Source organism: Polyodon spathula, chromosome 24 (assembly GCF_017654505.1).
Source record: "Polyodon spathula isolate WHYD16114869_AA chromosome 24, ASM1765450v1, whole genome shotgun sequence".
Classification (NCBI taxonomy): domain Eukaryota; kingdom Metazoa; phylum Chordata; class Actinopteri; order Acipenseriformes; family Polyodontidae; genus Polyodon; species Polyodon spathula.
In genome coordinates this window covers 3,663,095-3,687,931 of record NC_054557.1, presented here as the reverse complement: position 1 = coordinate 3,687,931, position 24,837 = coordinate 3,663,095, and the positions used below count along the sequence as shown (strand labels likewise).

The 24,837-nt window shown below is 39.4% G+C and overlaps 1 protein-coding gene across 1 annotated transcript in view; it reads right to left on the bottom strand.

Moving 5' to 3' along the window:
* Positions 1-5,304: 5,304 nt before the first annotated feature.
* The window catches only part of LOC121299327 (leucine-rich repeat-containing protein 49-like), a 212,292-nt gene continuing 192,759 nt past the window's right edge, over positions 5,305-24,837 (bottom strand). The window contains exons 17-18 of the mRNA XM_041227018.1: positions 7,767-7,920; positions 5,305-6,766 (exon numbers count right to left, since the gene is read on the bottom strand). Of these exons, the coding sequence (XP_041082952.1) occupies positions 6,551-6,766; positions 7,767-7,920 (370 nt within the window). The 3' untranslated portion in view covers positions 5,305-6,550. The remainder of the gene's footprint in view (positions 6,767-7,766; positions 7,921-24,837) is intronic.

Sequence of the window (24,837 nt, the reverse complement as noted above, 5' to 3'; positions counted from 1 at the left end):
GTGTGTGTGTGTGTGTGTGTGTGTGTGTGTGTGTGTGTATATATATATATATATATATATATATATATATATATATATATATATTGTGATGGATTGCCCTCTGGTCACACTTTTTTTCTTTCTCCAAATAAACACTTTAGGACACAGGATGCGAGAAAACGCTGTAGCATGTGTTTATTATTTACAAACAAAATAAAGAAAACAAAACATGACCCGATCTTGGGCTCTACCTAAACAATTCTTTCTCTAACTAATAACAAGGGAGACTAAGCCTGTTCCCTTGTCATCAAAACCAATTCACAATCCAAAGCCGTAAACCAAATACCTGTTTCAGTGTTCGTTTACCAGTAACTCAATAGCAAATAATTTCCTCTGTTAACTCTCTCTCGCTCTCTCGCTTCAACTGGTTGATCGTATCACAGAGTACATATAAACGCAGCATAAGCGAGCAGCACCTTCAACAGACTGCTGTGACGCTTTTGTTGGAAAATGTGTTTAAAGCTTTACTTATTTTCCCCATGCTATGACCCGCCAGAAATGTGTTCACGACCCATAATTTAAGAATAGCCGCCACTGGCAAAATGGCCTGGCTTCACAGGCACCACTTTGATGACCACTGGTCTATATAAACTGGAGTAAACTATATAAAGTGACCCAAGTTTAAACAATGAAACCTCTGGGACTGGTTTTTCTGCCTCCTCAGCCCTGAGGGTGGGTCAGCGGCTCTGCTGGGATACACACTGGCCATTCAGGGAACCTCATCCCTTGTAAACAAACAACTCCCCTTGCTTCCTGTGCAAATAACTAGAAAAAAGGGCATTATAATTACATTAGAATGATAATGATATATATTTTTTTTCATTTAGAGTACCAAATTAAGTACTACCTTCAATTCCCAGATTTAAATGTTGCTTCATCGATGTAGCACACCTACCTACTTATTAAATATCTTGGTATCACAACCCTTGTAAAAGTTTATCACAGTATATTTTACACAGTAATCTTGCAGTTTTCCCATGTTTTTTCCATGGTTATAAATTGGATTACAATAGTTTACTATGTTCTTTACCAAGTTTTCACTATGTTTTATTACACTTTGTTATGATTCATTAGAAGACAGTTATCAACTAAGGAAAAATATTATATGTAGAAAAAATCAGAATAAAACAAGAACTCCCCAGCTTTTCTGTATTTGAATACTTGGAGGAAAGTGTAGGTACTGAAATCCTCAGTTTTGAACTTTTCTAAACAATATAAGAAGCTAGTTAACCTCACTTGTCACCCATTAGTTTATGTTCTTTGAACGGTTTGACAAGGGACAGCAGGCCAATAATGAATCCTTTTGGGAGACAATTTCAAATCAGAAGCCTCAGATTAAGAGGTTTGACATTAGCAAGGTATACACAGTACTTGTTTGAGTTAGTAATCTGAGGTCTATAAAAGTTCCTTTTAAACTGAAAACGAGCTGTGCATTCTTTGTATTAATCATCTTTGTATCTGTTGAAAGAAGGCAGAGGATACAATGGGGATCTGTGGCTCTTTCTATGTGTCATCTAAAATTCTGGCAACAATTCTTCACTGATTTGCTCAAGGACTGCGGAATGCATTGTCCCTGGACCAGTTACTTTACCCTGCAACAATACTTAAGTCACTGCTACTTTAGATTTATGTGTGCACCACGAGAGGTTCTTTTTGTATGCGTGTGTGGGAGTGCTGTATATACTGTTCAAATATTTTAGATAACGCGGTACAGGCTATTGACAAGGCAAACTAGACATTAATTAAAACAAAGGTTAAACAAACACTTAAGTGGTAAACCATGATCTCCAGATAACTGTTGAAAGAGGTTGTGAATTAGATATTGTGTTTTTATTATAGTTATTTTACAAAGCATTCAAAAATAACTTGCCTTTGCACGTTGGGTTCACCTGAATGATTGTGAATTGGTCTTCTTAACAGGACCACCAAGAGAGACAGGGTAGATAAACTGAATCCAGTACCGGACGTTAGCTCTCTTTCCCCTTCTTCTTTTTCAGTTCCATCTATCAATGTTTGGCATGTGAAAACAAATTGATAAAGGGCTAATATAGCTGAGGTCTGTTTGTATGCATGATAAGGAACAGACTTAAATATGAAGACTCAAAAGTGCCCATTCTGGAGAACAGACTTGCATATTCATCAGGTCGAACCATTGCGTCCCGGCTGCCCTACACCCCAATAACAGTGTAGTGCCAAGTGCTTGTAGTTGACTAACCTCTGGACTGTAAGTCCACTATAATGTGTCTCATTAAAGTAATTATGGCTAACACAATAACTACATAACAGTTACAGGTTGTGTACAATCATTTGTTATATAAGTTTCAAATGTCCAGTTTGTTTTTATTTTAAGACATGATATATGGTACTACACTTGGTTATAGAAATCTGTTGCAGTGTTTGTCATTTCACCTGGAGGGTGAAATTGTCCCAAACCCTTCAAACTTGTTTCCTGTCATTAACCAACCAGCTGCTTCTCCTCTTGCCTGTCATGCTCGTAAACAGTACTGAGTGATGTCCAAACAGATAACCCAAGAATAAGGCACAGAAACCGAGAACTTCATTTAATCTAAAGTAGTACCAGGCATCATAGTTTAAAATTAAAATACATGTGTGTTGCAACCTGTATTTCTTTCAACACATTTGACACCTATTTATCGATGAGCAAAACACATTTCTAAAATGATTTGCTAGCTACAATCACTTTAACACAGAGAGGTGGACATGGATCACAGTTGCTGCCCAAACAGGCAGTTCCAGCACTTCTGTACAGAGTGCCTACAATTCCTGCAGACGCAAGCAAGAACAGTGCAGTATGATTCTCAGACCACAACAAGAAAAGCAAACACACTGATGGATGTTTTTGAGGCAAGATTAACAAAATTAACATTCCTGAGTCATTTAAACACATAGGATCAGTATTCAAAGTGAAACATCATTGAATCCTGCTTTATGCACTAAACCCTAGAGAACCATGTTTGTGTTATATTTAGCGTGCCAGTTTCTCTATTACATATACACAGCAAAATACTTCTCACTAAAAACTGTATTAGTGTGCAGAGGGAAGCAAATATGACTTTTGGTATTAGAAGATCACAGTATTCGCTCTGTACTTTTCAAAGGGAAGCAGGGTTCAGTAATGTATTTGTCGGTATCAGAAAGTCTGGAATTCTGATGGGTTTGAATTTTACTGCCAGGCTGCTGAATAAGTACAACAGTCTTGAATGAAGAGTAGATATTGCAGTAGTTTAAAAGAAAATATTTTAATCAGTTTTATTCTACTTTGAAGACTAATCGAAGACTGATTGTAAATCATCTCCAGTCCATACAAATCCCAAAATGTTAAAGTGAAATCAGTTGCTGAGATTGTTTCTGCTTTCAATTATTCTTTAATTGATGAACTACTTACAACTATAAGTCATTATTTGCTACACTATTTTGCTGATAATTATACATTTACTGGAAGAAACTCTATTAATAAACGTGCTGCACTTTCTTAGAATATAATACTTGTATTATGTCTGTGTGGTCGTTTATTAAAACTGGGTAATATAAAATCATAGTCATACACCCTGTTAACAGATTGAATTTACAAGTCCTAACCAATATATCTGAATTTGAACAAAATAAAACATACAAATTACAAAACAATAAACACTGAAACACAGCCTTCATCATATTTTTCTATGAACTGAGTGCCTGCAGTTCAAAATCCCTAATACCATGCCAAAGTACCCTTTTCATTGCCAAAATACAATGTAATACAATTTACATTTGTCCTAATGTACTTTTTTGGTTCAAAATAATTGAATCATCTACCTTAGTTGTGGAAATTAGTCATCTGCTTCTGCAAGTTAAAACTAAAGCCTTTTCATGAACAGATAAAGAAACTGAAAGTCATTCATTCCAATCATGTATTTATTTTATATTAAAACTAAGTGAAACATTACCTGTAAAGAGTATTGTCAGAGAAGAAATGGATTAAAACACGTTGTCAGGCAGACTGAACAAGCCATTGGTATCTAACAGCAATACCTATAGATAACCCAGGGTCTGAGCAAGATGCAGTGGAGAGTTACTGTAGACACAGCGAGGATCCTTATCACAGAGCCCTGGCCTTTAATCAGGTCAATCACCAATCTACAAAACACTGCGTCATCGAGAAATAAAAAGAATCCAGTCCACCAATCTACAAAACACTGCGTCATCGAGAAATAAAAATAATCCAGTCCACCAATCTACAAAACACAGCGTCATCAAGAAATAAAAATAATCCAGACCACCAATCTACAAAACACAGCGTCATCAAGAAATAAAAAGAATCCAGTCCACCAATCTACAAAACACTGCGTCATCGAGAAATAAAAAGAATCCAGACCACCAATCTACAAAACACAGCGTCATCGAGAAATAAAAAGAATCCAGTCCACCAATCTACAAAACACTGCGTCATCGAGAAATAAAAAGAATCCAGACCACCAATCTACAAAACACAGCGTCATCGAGAAATAAAAAGAATCCAGTCCACCAATCTACAAAACACTGCGTCATCGAGAAATAAAAAGAATCCAGACCACCAATCTACAAAACACAGCGTCATCGAGAAATAAAAAGAATCCAGTTTTAAATATAAAAAATTGCAAAAGGGAATCTTACCAAGAATTAGGATATTGGTCCCAGTGGTAGACAAGGAGCCCTGTTCACAAAACTTTCGGGCCGGTGGGTAATGTTGCGGGCGATCATCGTTAGCTCTTTACGTTGCTGAGGTCAAAATTCTATATCTTTTAACTCTCTTTTCCCCTTTGCCCTTACCCGAACATGCGGCGTTCTTCCAATCCTATAACCAAGCGATATTTAAAAACTGTTTGAATAATTAAACTGAAGCTTTAACTCCTATTTAAAACATAAGTAAATGTGCCAGGCCGTTGCTGACTAAATCCCTGTCTCCTACTTTTTGGAGTTCATTTTGCAGGGTTTCTTGAGAAACAAATGCAAGGTAATTTATGTGAAGCTATTGGAGAATAAAATGCACCAATTGCTCTTTGCAGATATTTCAATGCTAACTTAACCTTTGAGAGGTCGCGTGAAGGAACTAAACGAACATTGAAAACACACCAGTCAAAGGAAAAGTAGCGATTGGTACTCAAAGACAGCCAGATTCTGGTAGTTCAAGTTATTTTAAAGAAAATGGCAAACATTTCGGGTTTTTTTTTTTTTTTTTTTGATTTACAATTTAAATAAAATACACATTTAACATAATGGATCTGACTTGCAAAGCTATTTACTCCAAATTGTCATCAGCAAAACAATTCAAAATAGAAAAAAAACACCAATGAAACGTCTAACCCTAATAAGAACCAATGTGTTACTTCATCAAGCCCCTGATTTAAAAGTCTTGGTTGTTTATTTCAGGTTTGGTAACTTTACTGGATTGTGTTTCTCCTTTCTGAAAAAAAAATAAAATGAGCAAATGACGAATTGGAATAAACAGCTTTGAGGATTTATCCCAATGTGTGGATCTTTCATATATGAAAATGTGAGATCTAAGTGATTGTAATACATACAGATTTTGTTAGCTGTGCATGCTTTAACATGTTCTTACAAGGTAACATGAATACTGTTGCTCAGACAGGTCTGATACCCGGACATGTCTGAAGTTCTGTGAGTACCACTCAAGCGTCTCATTTGCACAAACTGACCTGTTTGAAATAGATTTACTTTTCTGGTTAAATTTTTGAAATGGGGTGAATATCTCTGCCCGCCATTGCTCATACAACCCTGTGTTATCCATATTGCTGGGGCAAAACACATAGCAGAAGGAGAGGTGTGAAGGCAAGAGTTCTTTCTCAGTCCTTTCTCAGAAGCAGCAGCAGCAGCAGGACTAGTGGAAGACATTTTATAATGGCTTTGTCAGAAATCCTTAATGTCCGGACAACAGTATGCTTGTTTTCTGCTCAGAAAAGTTTTGATACTAAAAACAAAAGGTGGCACATTCGTCCTTGGGGTGTCGTGTGGAATGTTGGGTGTGGTGTAAGGAGCGTGCTGGGTGTGGTGTGAGGAGCGTGCTGGGTATGGTGTGAGGAGCGTGCTGGGTGTAGTGTGAGGAGCGGGCTTGGCGTAGTGTGGGTAGTGGGCTGGGTGTGGTGTGAGGAGAGGTCTGGGTGTGGTCTAAGCAGCAGGCTGGGTGTGGTGTGAGGAGTGGGCTGAGTGTGGTGTGGGGAGTGGGCTGGGTGTGGTGTGAGGAGAGGTCTGGGTGTGGTTTGTGGAACGGGCTGGGTGTGGTGTGAGGAGCGGGCTGGGAGTGGTCTGCGCAGTGGGCTGGGTGTGGTCTGAGTGTGGAGCGAGGAGTGGGCTGGGTGTGGAGCGAGGAGTGAGCTGGGTGTGGTGTGAGAAGTGGGCTGGGTGTGGAGCGAGGAGTGGTGTGGAGCGAGGGGTAAGATGAGTGTGGTGTGAGGAGTGGGCTGGGTGTGGTGTGAGGAGTGGGCTGAGTGTGGTGTGAGGAACAGGCTGGGTGTTATTTGGTCTCTGAGATCCTCTGAAGGCAGCCTCTGCGGAAGGCTGGGCGGTCTCTCATTTCCACAACACTGTCTCGGACCAGCTCCATGAACAGTGATGACCACAGCTTGTGAAGAGATTCTCCTTTCAGGTTGATGCTTGCTGCTTCCTTAACCAGCCCCTGCACATAGCACCGGCTCACCTGCGCCCTCTCCTGGCCAGCGTGAGCAGCGTTCTGAGATAGAGGGAGACAAACACATCAGAGCTGTCATAGTGTACTCAGCATAGTGTACTCAGTACTCAAACATGCTACAAATGTTTTGCTATTTACAAGATTCTGGATCCTCAGTTCCCTGCGCATTCAAAACATTGTTAGTCCTTTGCTGCTCAGACCATTATTTACCAGTCTTCTAAGAGTGGTTTTAATTTATTCAATTTCTATAAAACACCTGCATCCTGCACACAAAATCATGTACTTTCCTTAGGTGTGCCTCTCATACAAGTCAATGAACACAATTATCTGGTCCCATCTATAAGTTCAAAATGCTCAATCAGAAATCCAAGGTAAAACTATAAGAAATCAAGTCAACTACATCAGGGGTAGGTAACCTTGGATCTTCTAGTCAATCCCACTGCAGGACTTTGTTCTAACCAGACCTTTAATTATTTAATTGACTGCCAACAGGGTCAATTAAACAATTAAGGGTCTGGTGGGAACAAAGTCCTGCAGTGGAATGGATTGGAACAGCCAAAGTTACCTACCCCTGAACTAGACAAACATTTTGGATAGTGCACTGTGAATATATTCTATTCTTTCTTGTGATGCTGTAGGTAAATCACCCTAAACGCTTGCTGGGCAGAATGGCAGAAGCCTTGTTTGTGTAAAAAGTGTGGGGGTATTTTGTCAGGATGAGGTTAATTCTATTCTGGCCAAATACACGGGTGGCATGTGGCTGGGTCTTGATTGAATAACTGATGCTCAATCAAGTCCCAGACACATGGTAAAAAGGAGGATATATCCTGTTTCGTGGAGGAGTTTGGGGTGTGCTTTTGTTTATTTGTTGTTCTTGTTTTTAATTGAAGTGTGCTTTGTCCTTAAAGAGCAGTTTCTGTCTCTGGGTTTGATTTTCTGCTGCTGACCAGCCTTGAATGCAACGCAACCCTGTTAGAACTTAGTTTCTTTATATTATTATCTTAGAATTATCTGGTCCCCCCCCCCCAACAATGCCCTGTACCTCGCTCCTGTCCGTGTCCCCATCTCTGCTGGGGTAGTTGAAGATGGCTCGGCCCAGCCCCTCTCCCAGCAGCTTCCTGTTCTCCCAGAGCTCCACAGGGCTCAAGCCCACCTGTCGCCCTCGGCCATCCAGCAAGAACTGCAGCTGATGCTTCCTGGAGAGACCGAGGGAGAGACAGTAAGCAGGGTCCATAGCACTTCCATCTTCACCTTTCCACAGACAAAATAAAAACCTCAGCCCATAAAGTGGACTCAGAAAGTCTGGAGAACAAACACTTGTCAAATACAAGATTTTACTTTTAGTTTGGTGTTTGGGTGATATGGATAGGGTGTCCAGATGTCCCAGTTTAGCTGATACAGCACCGGTTTTCCATCAAAGTTCCCGGTGTCCCAACATTTTTCTGAAAATCTTTAAAACGTCCCGGTTTTCAGCTACTTCCTGTAGAGCGACACACTCTAAACACTTTTTGTCAAAATAACGTAAACAACCGCTTCCTAGATAACTTAGTTTATGGTACTTGCAGTGAAAACAAATTAATTAAAAAAAGGTACCAGGGTAATCAAGAACATTATTTTTATAAGTGATTAACACAGACTTACGTTCCTATTTCTCAGTGCGCTATGCATTTTCATGTAGTTTATGTTCAATATGAATCTACAATTGTGTAATACGGTAATTTTGTAGCTGTTTATTTCGACAGGATTTTGCCTAGACAGTAGTAGGCAGAACAGCAAGAGGTTGCAAGCATTCGAATCCACCAGGTTAAACCACATCAACAAATTTAATAAATAGAAGCATCCTGACGCAGTGAGTAAAAAAAAGAATGAAAAATGCCAAAATGTAAATGTATTTTTAACGACGACCTACATAATTAATTATTATTATTATTATTATTATTATTATTATTATTATTATTATTATTATTATTATTATTATTATTGATACTAAACTCAATAAAAAAGTAGCAATATGTATATAACACAACATGCAAGTTAAACTAATGAACCACACATTATATACCTGGGAGTGTACAGAAATAATAAAAAATAAAAAAAAATTAAAATACTGAAAGGATGGCTATTTAAATAACCATTCAATAACCTATAATTAAATGGTTTAATTAGTCTGATCAATTATTTACAATGTGTCCCAGTTTTGAGATTTGAGGATTGACCTCGACCTTGCTATTCTATGTATTGTGACTACTGTATGTCCAATAGGGCTACGTTTAGACAACTAAATGCACTCCTGAACCAGGCCTCATTGCTGAAAAGCCTGAAAGGCTAGACAATTAGCATGCAGTGCTACTAAATTGAACCCCACTGTGGCAGGCCGCAGCTTTAAATCCATATTTGATTAGGTATCATTTCAGGCCCTATTTTAACCAAAAACTTTTGATAATTACGTAACACATTTGTGTCAGATTTTGTAAAGACACATATGTGTTCTCTGCATTACCATCATGATGTGTTGTTGATACAAATTCCCAGACTGCTGACTACACTACATGTTTATAAAGGAATAAAAAAAGGATTTTCCATTCTTCTTGCTATGTTTTGATTAGTGCTGTATAAACCCCTTATCCCATTATTCTGATTGCGCTCTCCATGGAAATCAGGTGCTAGCAATCAGGTGAGGGGAATTGATGTTGAATGGGCTCATTTATCACTCAAAGTGAAACAAGTGAAGAAAGAGCTGCTCTGATTTGCTACTTTTTTTAGACTTTGTGAGGATCAGCAATCCACACAAATCCAAGCAGCTGTTTCTTTAGTTGTTTCACTTGGAAGGGTAAATTAGCCGAATCAGCACCACTGCCTCACCTGTGGAGACCTAGCCCAGACCAATCGAATTAGATGTTTAGCTTAGATGTTTATCAATTAAAAGTCTGTTGTAATTATAATGCATATGTTGATTACAGTATAGTATATTACTCTCGAGGAAAAAACAGTACTGTAACTGACATTCCCAGATCCGCATCCCATAATCGTCAAATCTGAAACACACTTGAGCTGCTGGCTTGGTTCAGTAGGTACCTGTTTGGCAGCTTTGCATCACCGTGACGGGAGCCAGGACGAGTGAATTGTACCAAATTGTGGAGTGGAGGGGTTCAGTGCAATTTGGTTTCAGGAATTGTTTCTTTCATCTCCCCTCCCCAATATCTTGCCCTGACCCCCACCCCCAGGCTCTGATTAGCACTGCGCTTCCTGAGCAAGGAGACCACAGTGGTGTTGGAAGCATGGAACAGATAGAACGAGCCATCACCACTGCACACATTCACTGAGATTCTGTACATTCGAGAAACATACATGCACTGTCCCAGCCTTAATTTTCTCAAACTCCACTGAACATAGCTGAGATTATTTAAAACTAGTAATATGAAAAAAGGCAACAGGAGCTCTTTTTAAATGGCTGGTTTTATTAGCACAAAGACTTCAACGTTTCTGAAGCTGAACACAGCTATCCTTTAGAACAATCTAGGAGGACAAAGATGGTGAAAGACCATCAAATATGTGTAAGGATCAGCATTGGCAGACAGAATCGAAAGTAAAATGAAAGACTCTTGACAGTTTATTCTTGAGTAAGCTTGCTTATTTTCAAGGACATGCATGGCAGGCATAAAATGATAACGACGAATAAATGTCATATAAAAGTAAAAGTAAAAAGTAAATGTGACCCACATAATCGGACGCCCCTATACAAGAAGATATTTGCTACGTAATTCCTCTTGATCTTTTGTTCTGAACCCATTTCCTTTATGCGCAATAGCAAATACTACCAACTTCCTTTTACACTTTAGCAGTACAATTTCATGAAAAGATAAAGAGCGACAGTTTAGACTTGTTTTCATTATTAAAATGCAGGGTTACAGTCTTGGATAGCTAAAAATATTGAGTAAGTAGGTCTGTCTGAAGGGCATGAAGGGAAAATAAATGTCCTATCCCCAGTTTTGCTTCAAGACTGGTGGCTCATTTTGAGCGCCAGCATATATTTTTCGCGATATATATATATATATATATATATATATATATATATATATATATATATATATATATATATTATAATTAGGTTTTTTTTCACAATTGACAATGTTTTACATCATATATGTTTCTGTAAATACTTGAAAATTGTCTCTAAATCTTGGATTCCTCAAAAAAACCACCCTTTGCCTTAATAATAGCCTCACAAACACGAAGCATTCGGTTAACAAGTTTCAGCAGGAAATCACCTGACATGTCTTCCCAGCTCTTCTGCAGCAGTTCCCAGAGATGTAGGACACTTGTGGGTAGCTTTGCTTTGACCCTTCTGTCCAGTTCGTCCCATACAAGTTCTATGGGATTGAGATCTGGAGACTGGGCAGGCCAGGTCATTAGATTGAGTTGTCCTTCACTTTCCTTCCAAGCCAGATAGGTCTTGCACAACTTTGAGGAGAGTTTCGGGTCATTATCTTGCTGAAGAATGAAGGACTGCCCAACTAGCAGTAATCCTGATGGAATGGCATACCTCTGAAGTATGCTATGACAGCCATGCTGGTTGAGCTTGCCATGGACTTGGTAAAGATCACCAACTCTGTCACCAGCAAAGCAACCCCAGACCATGACACTGCTTCCTCCATGCTTGACAGTGGAAACCACACATGCAGAACTTATGCGCTCACCCTCTCTGCATCTTACAAATACTCGGCAGTTGGACACAAATATTGTATATAAGACCGACTTCCACTCCTCAAACATCCAGTTTCTGTGTTTTTTGGCCCAGGCAAGTCTCTTCCTCTTATTCTGCACTCGTAACAATGTTTTTTTTTGCAGCAATTCTTCCATTTAGGCTAGCTTCATACAATCTCCTCTGAACAGTTGATATTGAAACATCTGTACTTCTAATAGCATTTAGCTGAGCTTGTATTCTTTGCTTAACTAAGCATATTTTGCCATTTTCTGCTCCCTTACATTCAGGAATGACAAACTTGTGCCTATGCTACCTATATTTATAGTAATCATGGACCCTCACCTGTTAACAATAATTGGTGACAAAAGGTTAATTAGGTAACATGCTAGTTAACACGGAGAACATCTAACAAAGACACTTTTATACTTAGGCCAGTGTTCTAACGCCGTGTTATACACATTTCAGACTTTTAACTGACTTGGACTTCAGACTGAAATCCCCTTGCTTTGGGTGACCATTTCATTGAAATTGACAAGATTTACATTTTCATTTAAAAATTAAATTTTGGAATGCAATTCACTTATGATTATCAACTTATATAAGTACACGTATCATATAATGAAATATTAAGTGTTTATAGACAAGTTTATGCAGTTAAAAGCACAGATAATCAATAAAAACCTGGTTTCAAGCAGGTGTACTCAAACTTTTGACTGGTACTGAATATATATAAATGTCCATGACTTTTCATGAAGAGAATCATGTATTCTGGTATCTGCATCTATTACTTTATAACGGCAGCCTATTATGGTGAAAATAAGTTATATTTTACTTGAATGAATGTATTTCATTCTTTATAACTTGAGCAGTATCTGTCTGCATGTGTTTTATACAAGGTGTAAATTCCCCGGGTATATAGTGAGAATGTTATGGTCTTCCCCAAACTCACCAGACCCCCATACAGTGCCTAGAGAAAGTCTACACTCCCTTGAACTTTTTTCACATTTTGTTTTGTCAGTGCCTCAGAGTTTCATGCATTTAAATTAGAATTTTTTTCCATTTATCTACACACCATACTCCACATTCTTAAGGGGAAAAAAAGTTTTTAATAAGAAAAAAATTAGACATTAAAAATACAAAACTGAAAGTCCCCACTCCCCTGAGTTAATACTTGGTGGAAGCACCTTTGACAGCAATTACAGCTAGGAGTCTGTTGTGATAGGTCTCTACCAACTTTGCACACCTAGATTTGGCAATATTTGACCATTCTTCTTTACAAAACTGTTCAAACTCTGTCAAGTTCCTTGGGGAGCAATGACGGACAGCAATCTTCAAGTTACGCCACAAATTTTTGATTGGATTTAGGTCATGGCTCTGACTGGGCCACTCAAGGACATTGACCTTTTTATTCCTTAGCCACTCCAGTGTAACTTTGGCTGTGTGCTTTGGGTCGTTGTTATGCTGAAAGGTGAACTTCGGTCCCACTTTCAGTATTCTTGCAGAGGGCAGCAGGTTTTCCTCAAACTTCTCTGTACTTTGCTCCATTCGTTTTCCCTTCTATCCTAGTAAGCGCCCCAGTCCCTGCCGATGAGAAACATCCCCATAACATGAAGCTGCCATCACCAAGCTTCACAGTGGGGATAGTGTTCTTTGGGTGATTTGTTGTGTTTGGTTTGCGCCAAACATAATGCTTTGCATTTAGGCCAAAAAGTCCCATTTTAGTTTCGTCAGAGCACAAAACTTTTTGCCACATGGCTACAGAATCTCCTGAGTGTTTTTCTGCATACTCCAAACAGGGTTCCAGGTGGGCTTTCTAGAGTAATGGCTCCTTCTTACCACCCTACCATACAGGCCAGATTTGTGGAGTGCTTGGGATATTGTTGGCACATGCACACTTTGACCAGTCTTGGCCATAAAAGCCTGTAGCTCTTGTAAATTTGCCATTGGCCTATTGGTAGCCTCTCTGATCAGTCTCCTTCTTACTCTGTCCAGTTTGGAGGGACGGACTGATCTAGGTAGCGTCTTGGTGGTGCCATACACCTTCCACTTCTTCATAATCATCTTGACCGTGCTCTAAGGGATATTCAAGGTTTTTGATATTTTTTATACCCATCCTCTGACCTGTGCCTTTCAATAACTGTGTCCCGGAGTTCTTTTGAAAACGCCTTGGTGCTCATGGTTGAGTCTTTGCTTTGAAGTGCACAACCCAGCAGAGGGAATATAAATGAACTGCTGAATTGATCCTGAAATCATGTGAATCACTACAATTTAACACAGATGGAGGCCACTTAACTTGGTATGTGATTTTGAAGGTGATTGGTTACACCTGAGCTAATTTAGGATTGCTATTACAAGGGGGGTGGACACTTATCAAACCAAGCTATTTCAGTTTTTATTTTTAATTAATTTTCTACAAATTTCGAGAATATTTTTTTCACTTGGAAGTTGTGGGGTAGGATGTGCAGATAAATGAAAAATAAAAAAAATAATGAATTTTAATTCCAGGCTATAAAATATATAAAATAATATAAAATAAAATCTGCATTTTCTCCGCAGTAGTCCAATCATAAGTGTGCGGAGACAGGATGTAAAACATGGAAGGTAGTCTCTATTTCAGTTGAAGGTCTTGGGAGTTTAGCCAATGGGAAAGTCAAAGATCTGCCCTGGTTTTGCAGCTATCCAATCATTAGTGAACAGAGAGGGACATAAATATGCTGCGGTTAAGCGATGTAAGAATAGCTGAATTTATCACAATAGAGACTGTTATTGATAACTTTGAAGTAGCATTTCGAATTACTTTTTACAAATTCCAAAAAAAAAAAAAAAAAGTCAGACATTGCAGTCGATTTGGTTACGAATCAATTTTCAAGAAGAACTTTCTCAGAAAAAATTGGAGATTGTTCAATACAGAAAAGGTGATATGAAACAGCACTGGCTACAGCAATCTAGGATGTCTAATGAAGTCAGCACAAAAACATGAGCGTTCCCAAAGTCACTTGCAAGCCACTAGCACTCCAACCTTTTGGGCAAACCTGGATTGATGTTCTACTAGGTGAGCAGCAGCGTAGGGATACAATACATCACAATGACCAATTAAGAAAAGACTGTGAGGTTCTTAAACGCTTGATTGATTCCGTTGTTTAGCTTTGCAAGCAAGGCACCAATTCCTCAAATAGAGATTGTTGGAAAACATGGATTGAGAATTGATTAGCAGTTTGCTACGCATGTGGACTGGCAGAGCTATACTGGTGTTCTTTTCTGAAAAGAGACTAATATTGCAGATAGCAGACTGTTTGGTTCAAATTGCATGTACTGCTAACCACTGATAGAGACGATGCGTCTACAAACTTCCCAACAATGACTGCAAGCTAATGAGATAACAATGCTGTGGACTAGAAGGGAACAGGCTTTAGACTTCAGAGAGATCAAAAGAGATAATCCCACTGGCATCAAAGGGGGTCGCAAGGAGATAACAAAAGGCAGATGTATGGACCTTTTGTCTCCAGGAGTGTGAAGAATGCACTGAGTTCAGAGGTTGTCACACTAGACCACACACACAAACACACACACATTAACACTCACACAATAAATTAAATTACCTTGACCATTGGTTAATGTCAGAGAAAGGGGAGGTGGACCACCCATACAGAAGGGTATTTAATGTCACGCAAACATTGTAATTTTGAGTTCTGTATGTCCTGTACCTGGGACCAGACTCCCTGCATATTTCAATAAACCTGGCAACTGATTGAAGAAAAGGACTCTGTGCATTTTCTTGAATCTACTTACTCACCATCTATTTTTTGTAAGTTACTTCAGAGATAATTATGAGAAATTACTTTCTCCAATTTCTAACTACGACAGCATGTTAAGCAATCACTTGTCGATACCCACAGTATTCTGACTGAATCTCTTCTGTGTCTCAGGTTCTGCTAGAAGCAATAAAAGCAGACGTAGCTGTAATGGGAGATGAAACAACCAATGTTGGAAATGCTGCTCAGCTGTCTTGTGTTTTCAGGTATATGACTGACAGTGGCCCGAAAGAATGTATTTTTCTGTGAAAATTTGTTACATTTACTTAAATAAAAATAATAATAAAAATGTTTGTCAATAGACCACATTCCTATTGGGCTTATTTTTTTTTAGATTCTATAGCTTTTTAACTGTTACTATGCAGAACAGCCACTATAAGATTGTTACCTTTATTAAAAATGTTGACAGATTAATCAACTAATCCCTATAAATTATATATGGGGATTAGTTGATTATTCTGTCCACATTTTTAATATAAACCATACCAGTGCTAAATATCAATCATCTAAATGCAAAAACCATGACAGAAAATAATACAAAAATAACAACTAGACTGTACGGACCTTGAGTTAATGTTGTGCCTGCATTCTCTACAGAATGTAACCTGTAACTATCCTTCTATTTTTCATGCATTGCTTGCTGTCGAGCACACCACCTGTGTTCCACTGTATTCCTGTCTTCAACAATACTGGATCCTGAGTGATGCTGTGTGAAAACCTATGAACAGAACAGCACTCCTGAGGGGTTTGGAGATATGGAGGTATTATGCAATCTGGAAGGAGGACCAAGGACAGCTGCAGGTGTCTGCTTTAGGGATAAACAGTCCTTGCCAATTTTGCCTCCTGAAGAGGCAACTTTGCACAGCTAGGATGCAAAATGACTGTATGACTCACTCTGCACATCACAAGTCCATGCCTTTATTAGATGAACCACTCAGGGACTACTACTGCACACCTTTTTAAAACTGCAGTGTCCCACAATCATGTTCATTTTAACACTGAAAAACAAATCCTTCGTGAATGCTTACTACATTCTTCCATAGTATGTGTCAGGTATGCAAGCTTCCTGCTGGCCACACTTTGTGACCAAACAACCATGCTCTGCTACTACTTGCAGCAGCAGGAAGGTATGAATGCCATATGTAAGTTCTGTTTTAACTAAGGAAGGAAAACAAAAATGTAAAGTGTGTAAATATGTTAAAAATAAAAGTATACGTAAAGAATGTATGCACCTTTAACCATATATTTACTATGGTAATGGATTTTGTTGTTATTTCCTGTGGCTGTGTGGTGAATCAAAGTTTCCCAGTGTACTTGCTGCTGTGGGAGCAGGGAGAGGGTGCCATGTTACACCCAGTGCTTCAGGACTCACGTCTCTGCACGTCACTGATGAACCTGGCATTGCTGTTTTCCGGCTCCACAGTGCCAGCACTGCAGGGCTCTCAGATTAGAGACTTTCTCAGGTGCACTCTGAGTATGAGCATGTTACAAATGACATTACATTCAATAATTCAAATAAGTGGTCTGCAGGTCCGCATAAGGACCAGATTTTAAAAATGAGTACTGAATAACATAGAATGGGAGCACAAAAACAGATCATGAACAATCCTCCTGACACAATGAGGGAACACAGATATTGTGATTAAATTATATCTGAATGGTATATGTATTAGTTCAATGTTCATTTTCATATACCTTGTGAAACGTTAATTAAACTATTGCTCTATTGTTAAACTCTGCATATGCCTTACCAAAATCAGTGCAAAAAAAAGTAATCTATTTAAACCTATAGCATTGAAGCTGTTCAAAAGTATGATTCTTCCAATGAACACAGAGTTTATTTGGTGTACAGTACAGCTAAATCATCCTTCCATTTCTTGTAGTAACCGCTTAGTACGGGCGCTATTCTCCAGTTTGCAAATCCCTATGAATCCTGTTTAATGGTTGTTCTCTCTGGTTAATGCAGAGTAATATTTCTCATGGTCCTTGTATGGGGACTGCCAAATTCTAATTTTGTTTAACCCGACTATATTGCAACACGTGAAAAAAGACTTACGTCAATCAGTTGTGTAGGCACAATTGCCTGAAATTAATAACTACTTTCGATATAAGGACATATCTGAACTAACCTGTTGGATTAATTTTTGAGCATACAGTATGCAGTGCAGCATGCGAACTATTGACTGGAGCAGCTGCCGAATTACCCTACACAAAGGAGAGGGGGAGTGAGCCGCGGGCCAGTGGTCTTTAACTGAACCCGATACAAAGTGTCTCTACAGGATCATAAGTACTTCGGAGCATCCGATCAGAATTTATGGAAATTGTAGTCCAGCCTTAGCTGTGATATGTTATTAGAAGAACTGAAATTGAACAAGTTTTGTTTTGCATTTGAATAATAGATGCTTGTGTTTAACTAGAGTTATTTAGCCTGTGAGCGCTAGACGCAGGGCCACTGTCTGTGTAGTGAGCTGAGGGAACTGTCAGCCGGGTGACGTCATCACCGGCTAGCAGAGCCGCACAGCCTGTACTGAGATTGAGACAGAGGAGTGACTGTACTGTGTTAGAATGAAATGCTGAACCTTTACTGAATGTTAGGAAAGCAACAGGACTCTACTTGTATTGTAGTTTTAATTGTGTTATTGAGAAACGACACACACATATATATATACACACACACACATATATTAGCATCTACATCCAATGAATGAGTGTTTACTGGTGCGGCACTGATATGTGTGTGAATCGTTATCTTGTGATGATTTTCTAAGTTTTTCCTTTCTGTACCATTAGTGTTATTATTGTATGCTCATTGTAATTCCTCGATCTTATACATGTCATTTAATAAAATGATTATGATGAGGTCTTAATTAACGTGAATTAATATTCAGATTATTTAACAGATAACTAACAGATTGTCTGTTTAGTCGCTAATCTAATATGATAATGGTCATATAGTGTTCATTCAAGTTGATTAACGCACATTAATTTGAACTATATTATTCAAATTAATTAATTATTAAAGCAATTCTTAAACAAACTAACGTGATTAGACCCACAGCTGCCTTGTACAACGTACCTTTGTGACAGTGCAAAGGCACAACAAGATCAAATCAATACTATTGGGTCACAAGGCTGACAGAAGTGACGGTGATAACCTAGGATCATCCCACTAAGATTTGGATGTGTATTTTTATTTCAAAGTAAATCATTTTAGTAAAATCCTGTGCCACTTCTGAACTGAAAAGCATGGCTTGCTAACAGAGATCTTTTTTTTTTAATCAAGTGTGTCACCAGAAATCAGAGTTTAACATGAAAATACATGTTTAGTAGAACATGTGTTTCTTTCAAACCTGGACCTATATAATGAAAAGAAGTACACAACAGGTCAAATGTATGTAATTATTTTGTTAGCTGCAATCACAAATAGAAACAGCCCAGAGCTTAAAGTGTTTTAGTTAATGACAAACACGTTAATACATCTAATATAAACAGATCTGTGCTGGAACGTTAGGTTATTATCATAACCCTGGTTCCCTGAAATAAAAATTTAACCATTACCTCATGGGTATTAATCCTTTGACACCATCTAACCTGAATAGATATTTGTGACAGAAATACAATGAATCTTGGTTGTAAATCTCCCTCCAAACCTTGAGGGCGCTAAGCAGCGATAACAGAGTTCTTTGGACGGGCTGGTCTGACAGTTTTTTCCAAGGGTCAGGATATCGGTTAGTCTGGAAGAAGGCGAGACTCCATTGCAAGAATGTATTTATCCAGAAGGGAAATGACGTAGCAACGCAAATTGTAGAGACAGCTGCTCTCATTTACCAAGGAGTCATGCATGACAGCATAAAAGTAAAAGGGATGGAGAATCGTAATCTGTTCCCTCGCTTCGTTTTGTAATCTAAAACTAGAAGGACTGTGAGAGACCCCAGTGAAACGCATCTTAAATCGCAAGTGTTTTGTTTGTTTCATGTTGTTAGTAATTGTCTTGTTTTTGAACCAACAAATAGCTAACATGTATCCGGAGCTGTTGCCTTGGGCCAGCACAAAGGCGAAACAACACTACACCACAGCACAAAATAACCTGTTATCACCCACCACAAGACCTACTGCATGCCCCCAGGACTGGTGGCCGTGTTAGGTATTATTGTGGGGAGGATAATTTGTGTTTATTGTTTGGACTGCAACCCATTGTTTCCTCCGTGCACTACACATTGTTGTGTATTTCCAGGGTTTATTATTCGGTCACCAGACCTGGATTAAAAATTAAAAAAAAACAAAAAAAAAACACTTTTCCAAACCGGATTACAGTCTCTGTCTGTTTCATTCCTGTACTGCATCACCTCTGCACCTGTATCCACTCAGCTACCTTGTCACAATATTAAAAAGCCGCGTGCAGTGCCAGTGACAGTCGTGCACATCACTGAGGGTATAAAAAGACTGCTGACACTGATATCATCACCATTTTTCCTTCAAGACTTGCTGCAATAATGAAGACAGTGACTTTGAAGGTTAATGGTTACATTTCTATTTCAGGGAACCAGAGTTATGATAATAACTTAAGTACTTTATCAAGTATGAAATGTAACCATTACCTCATGGGTATGAATGTCAAAGTTGTCGCGAGACAATATTGTAGACCAACTGGAATGCTACGTGAATAAGCCAACGGCAATTTGCTCGTTACCATGAGAAACCCCAGTACAACTAACTAGGGTTAAAAACTTGAGGGAGAACTCACCTCTATGTTTATGCTGTAAGGGTCAAGCTGGACACCACTCTTAACATTCTTGATCCAAAGCCAGGGTTTTGTGGATCCATGACATTCAGCCGATAGAACCACATAAAGCATGGGGAATAGCCACACTGCTGCATCGCAAATGCCCCTGACAGATGTGCCCTGGAACAAGTCCCACGACCTGTAATCCATAGCCTTCATGCACTTCGAAAAAGAAACAGGGAGCTAAAGAGAGGCTGAATGGCAGTATCCGGAACTATCCCTTGCAAAGCGAACCTGAGGTCCCTCCTGTAACCTGGTCTTATGGGGATATGAAAATAAGCGTCCACCATAGTAAATCAGTTGTCTGACCTTACTGACTGTAACAGCTGCTGCATAGTCAACATTTTGAACATCTGACCTGCCTGATATCGAGAATTGGTATGAGACAACCATCCCGCTTGGGCACCAGGAAGAACCAGGAGTAAAATCCTTCTTCTCAATAAAGAGGGTGAGCTGTACAAATAGCCTGCTTCCGTAGCAGGGCTGTCACCTCCTGAGAAAACACTATATTGTCTCACGGATCCGTGACTAACGTTGTAAACACGCCCCGAAATGGAGGGGGACCATGTCTGAATGGTAGAGAATAACCGGTCTATACAGTATTGAGCACCCAGGTTTCTGTGGTGCACTGATGCCAGTACTCCAAGTGACTCCCAGAAAAGGGGCCCTGGGCCTGTGGCAGCAAACTGCTAGACAATGAGGAAGACTGCGAAGGCGGTTTCCTATGTGCCTTTCTCCTGCTTTCACATGATTTTTTAAGAATATATTCTGTGGTAGAAACGTATAATTCTTATGCAGCTGTATTTTCTTTATGATGCAGTAGCAACATGGTACAATCTCGGCAAAACCAAACATGCTGCAATTGTTTTGTTTAACAGTGGGACAAATTACACAGCTTCAATTAAAACATATTCGATCCACGTCACAGAATTTATACATAACAGTATAGAAACTACCATGCAGATGAAACCACTGCATTAATGAGGAGTGAAATAAATAAAAACATGCATTATTATACTGTCTTCAAATTAGTGTTCAAACTATTTTCTTGGAGGCATCTGCTATTTGCACAAAATCTCACCCCGAGTTTATGCTGTAATCCTTGATTTTATGCACATGCTGCCGGAGCCCCTGAGTCTCTCAGCTACTACTCCTACAAAAACATAGTCAAACATTCTCAATTGTTTTAAATGTGGCATTCTATAAGTTAGATATTTAATTTTAAGGTTTTCCATCCGACATCACAGTTAGTGAAATCATAATACAGTAAATGTCGTCTCTCGCAGCAGGTGCTGATACGATCAGCGATAGTCTGAAACCATGAATGCCTGCCTTTGCATAGTATTGCTTAGTGACAATTGGTTGAAATGCTAAATGCCAGCACTCACACGGCAATTGGCTGGAACAGTTGCTGCATCACTGTCTTGCTCATTCATAAACTAAAATTATCGGGAAACAAACAAACAAACCCCAAAATGCCAATGCGGCTCACCGATGGACAAACGGTTAAAACAAAAACGGGTTGTTTCCGTGAACTCAGTAATCATGGTATAGAAAAATGACTGCGTTTTCAAAACCATGGCAGTTTATACCACAGTTTACCATAAAACCGATATACTGTGACATCCCTACTGCACTGTGCCTAGGCACTAGTACAGCTGTATATATATTTTTTTTTAATAACGACACACTGCACGACACATGTTGTATATTTCTTGCACGGTGTACTATGCTGCACGATGCATGGTACAGTACGGTGTACAATGCACAGTGTGCACAGTACAGTGCAAACAGTATGATGCAATGATGTGGTGCACATGGTATGGTGCAACGGTACGGTGCAACGGTATGGTGCAGTACACAACGGTAAGGTGCAGTGATGTGATACGTGCACGGTATTGTGCAAACAATATGGTACGGTGCATGGAGCACAGTGCACACGAACATTATTGTAACCTTGTTAACTAAGAACGGTGGTAGATCAGTGACCTAGTAACCAAAGAAGCAAAATACAGGGATGCCCACCTCCACAGCTTCTGGCTTAATGCAACACAGCCCTAAGAGTGGAGGAAGCCTGCTGTCACTGACAGCCTTCGCAGTGTTACTGCAAGCAGAAACCAGAGCAGCAACAAGACACTACAGGAAGGACTGCAGAGCTGAGCTGAGCGACTGATAGTGAATCGGCAAAGGTAACCTTGTTCATTGTACAAAGTAGAGGCGGGAACGGGAGCAGGTCTGAGACCTAGTTACCCCAGGAGCGATATAGGGATGCCCACCTATAATGCTCTTGGCTGGCCAGTAGTTCTAAAACTAAAGAAAGCTTACTGTTAGTTAACAGTCTTCACACTAAATCTGCAAGCAGATCTTAATGTGGCAACGAGACATTGAGAAAAACTGCAAGCAGCCTTTCCCAGAGCGTCTTGGTCTAACACAGCTTAGCTGAGCCCAGCAGCTGCATTAGTGTTTCTGTGGAAAAACCCAGAATACAGTTACCGTTATTTTAATATAGTTTTTATAACAAAAAACAATTTTTTAATTTTATTTTTACAAATCAAGCGAAGCTCGCAGCTAATAGATAGCACAAGTAGCCGACTTATGGTGTTCGGTCCCAGGGAAGAGGCAGCAGAGCTGTCAGTTTCATGCGGAGCACAAGGCCGCTGCGGGATTTACGAAAAACCATGGCTGAATGCAGAGTATGTGATTAATTGCACGTTATTAATTGCATTAATAGTGTACTACATAAGTGGAAAGCAGATACAAGTATTTTATTCAACACTTATCTGTTTGTAGATCCTTCTCGTCTCAGGTCAGTGAAATGAGAAATGATGATGATATCAGTGTCAGCAGTCTTTTTATACCCTCAGGGGCGGTCGTGACTATGTCACTGGCACTGCCTGCAGCTTTGGAATATTTATTCAGGTTAGATGGTAACAAAGGATCAATATCCATGAGGTAATGGTTACATTTTGTATTTGATAGGGAACTGCTATCTTTTAATAATTAGATTCTAGCATATTTCGCATCTAACCATGGGCTTCATCCTATAAATAGCATAACAGCACAAATAATAAGACAGGACTTGTTTTGCAAATTAGAACAATTAAATCATGCTATTTCGCCCACCCATAACTAAATCATTTTAAGTACACTGAAAAAGTACTGACTTATCATTGAAGAAGTACTGCATGAAGCCAAGTTTGGGGTGGTAGAAATTTGAAAGAGCTGATGTGATAAACAATCTCATTTTTCATTTCTCCTGGGGCGCCATTTTCTAATGATGCTCAATCTGTGGAATCTCACAAAATACTCACTTCATTGTAATCTATATGAACAATACAACTGACTACACCCATACAGTAACACACACTGTGTCCCCATTAACATCTCACTGCTATCATCTTACAGGAGCAAAGCATAATAAAAACCTGCCAAAACACCCTCAGCTGGGTGTAGGCCCATTCTGATACCTATTGGATGAGTTAACAAGTTGTTCTGTGACCAATCCTCCATCCTTCCTGTCTCTAGTGTCATTTTCAGAATGTAATGAGTATCGTGTGCATTGCATTAGGTTCTTGGTCCATGGCCCAGACTATCATCAGTTCTGAATTCACTCATGCAGTGAAAAGTACAGTATAGGGGTTTTTGCTCGAGAGAAGCCCAGGACTGTAAAGCAGAAAATATAGTTGGTTATAATTACTGGTAGGGTTTTGTGAGGAAACCATTGTCCCTCCTCTGACTACTTAAAGAGTGCATCGCTTTAAATATCATTTTAATAGTTTGTTGCAGTCATTCGGGGCGGTTCTGGATTCTGTTGCTCCCATACTGAGTTATTATCATTTTTCTCTAAATCTGTTGTTACTTGACTTCGAGTCAGCACTCAACAGCCTTCCTCCTTCCATTCAAATCATGTAACAATGTAATCTTTCAACTCCCTATGAATATAGATAGAGAAGGTGGGACTGGACGAGTTGAAAGGTAATATTGTCACAGGATTTGAATGGAATGAGGCTGTTCAGTCCTGGCACTTAGAATTCTCCAGACAACCTCAAAGCCAGGTAAAGGCAGATTTGGGGAAAAACGAGAATAACGGAATATTGGAGCAACAGAACCACTCAGAATGCTTGTCATAGTAAGGGTAATAACAAGTAACAAGTGCTAACACTGTAATAACAAGTGCTAAAGTGAAACAAGCATTCCCATTTTAGGAAGCAGCATTCAAAGAAAGTGTTAAATCAGCCACAGTGTAAGCTAGAAGAAGCAGGTTCTCCTTGCCAAGTGCAACACCGAGCTGTCAGTGGTGAGGAATCCACAAAACAAAAAAAATATGAAGCGTGCAAACTGCAAAGGGGGAGAAGGAAGCAGGAGGGATGAGGGTTCACAGAGGTGTCAGCTTGGCAGGGATCAAAATAGCTCCTTCCCTCTTTGTGTTTCCAAGAGGAACAGCAGCTCTGCAAACCACGGTGCCCAGGATCAAGAGTCAAGGAGAGACCCGGGGGTTCAAGAAAGAAGTGATCAGGTGTCCCCTGGCCCGCCTCGCAATATAATTGGCTATTCCCGCTCTAGCTACTCTATACACCCCGTCATTTAAATTCCTGCGAGACAATGAATCTGGCTGTTGTGTTTAATTCTTGTGATTCTCTGGCTGCATGGAAAGATATTTTGCTCCATGCTCTATGACAATTTATAATTTTTATTTATTTTTTTAAACTCTGGTCCCTCTAAATAGCTGCAGTAATTTGGAATGAAACCCAACAGTTATGCTCATGTCTTGACATTCTCCAATTAAATGCCCTGGCTATTAAGACGTTTAAAC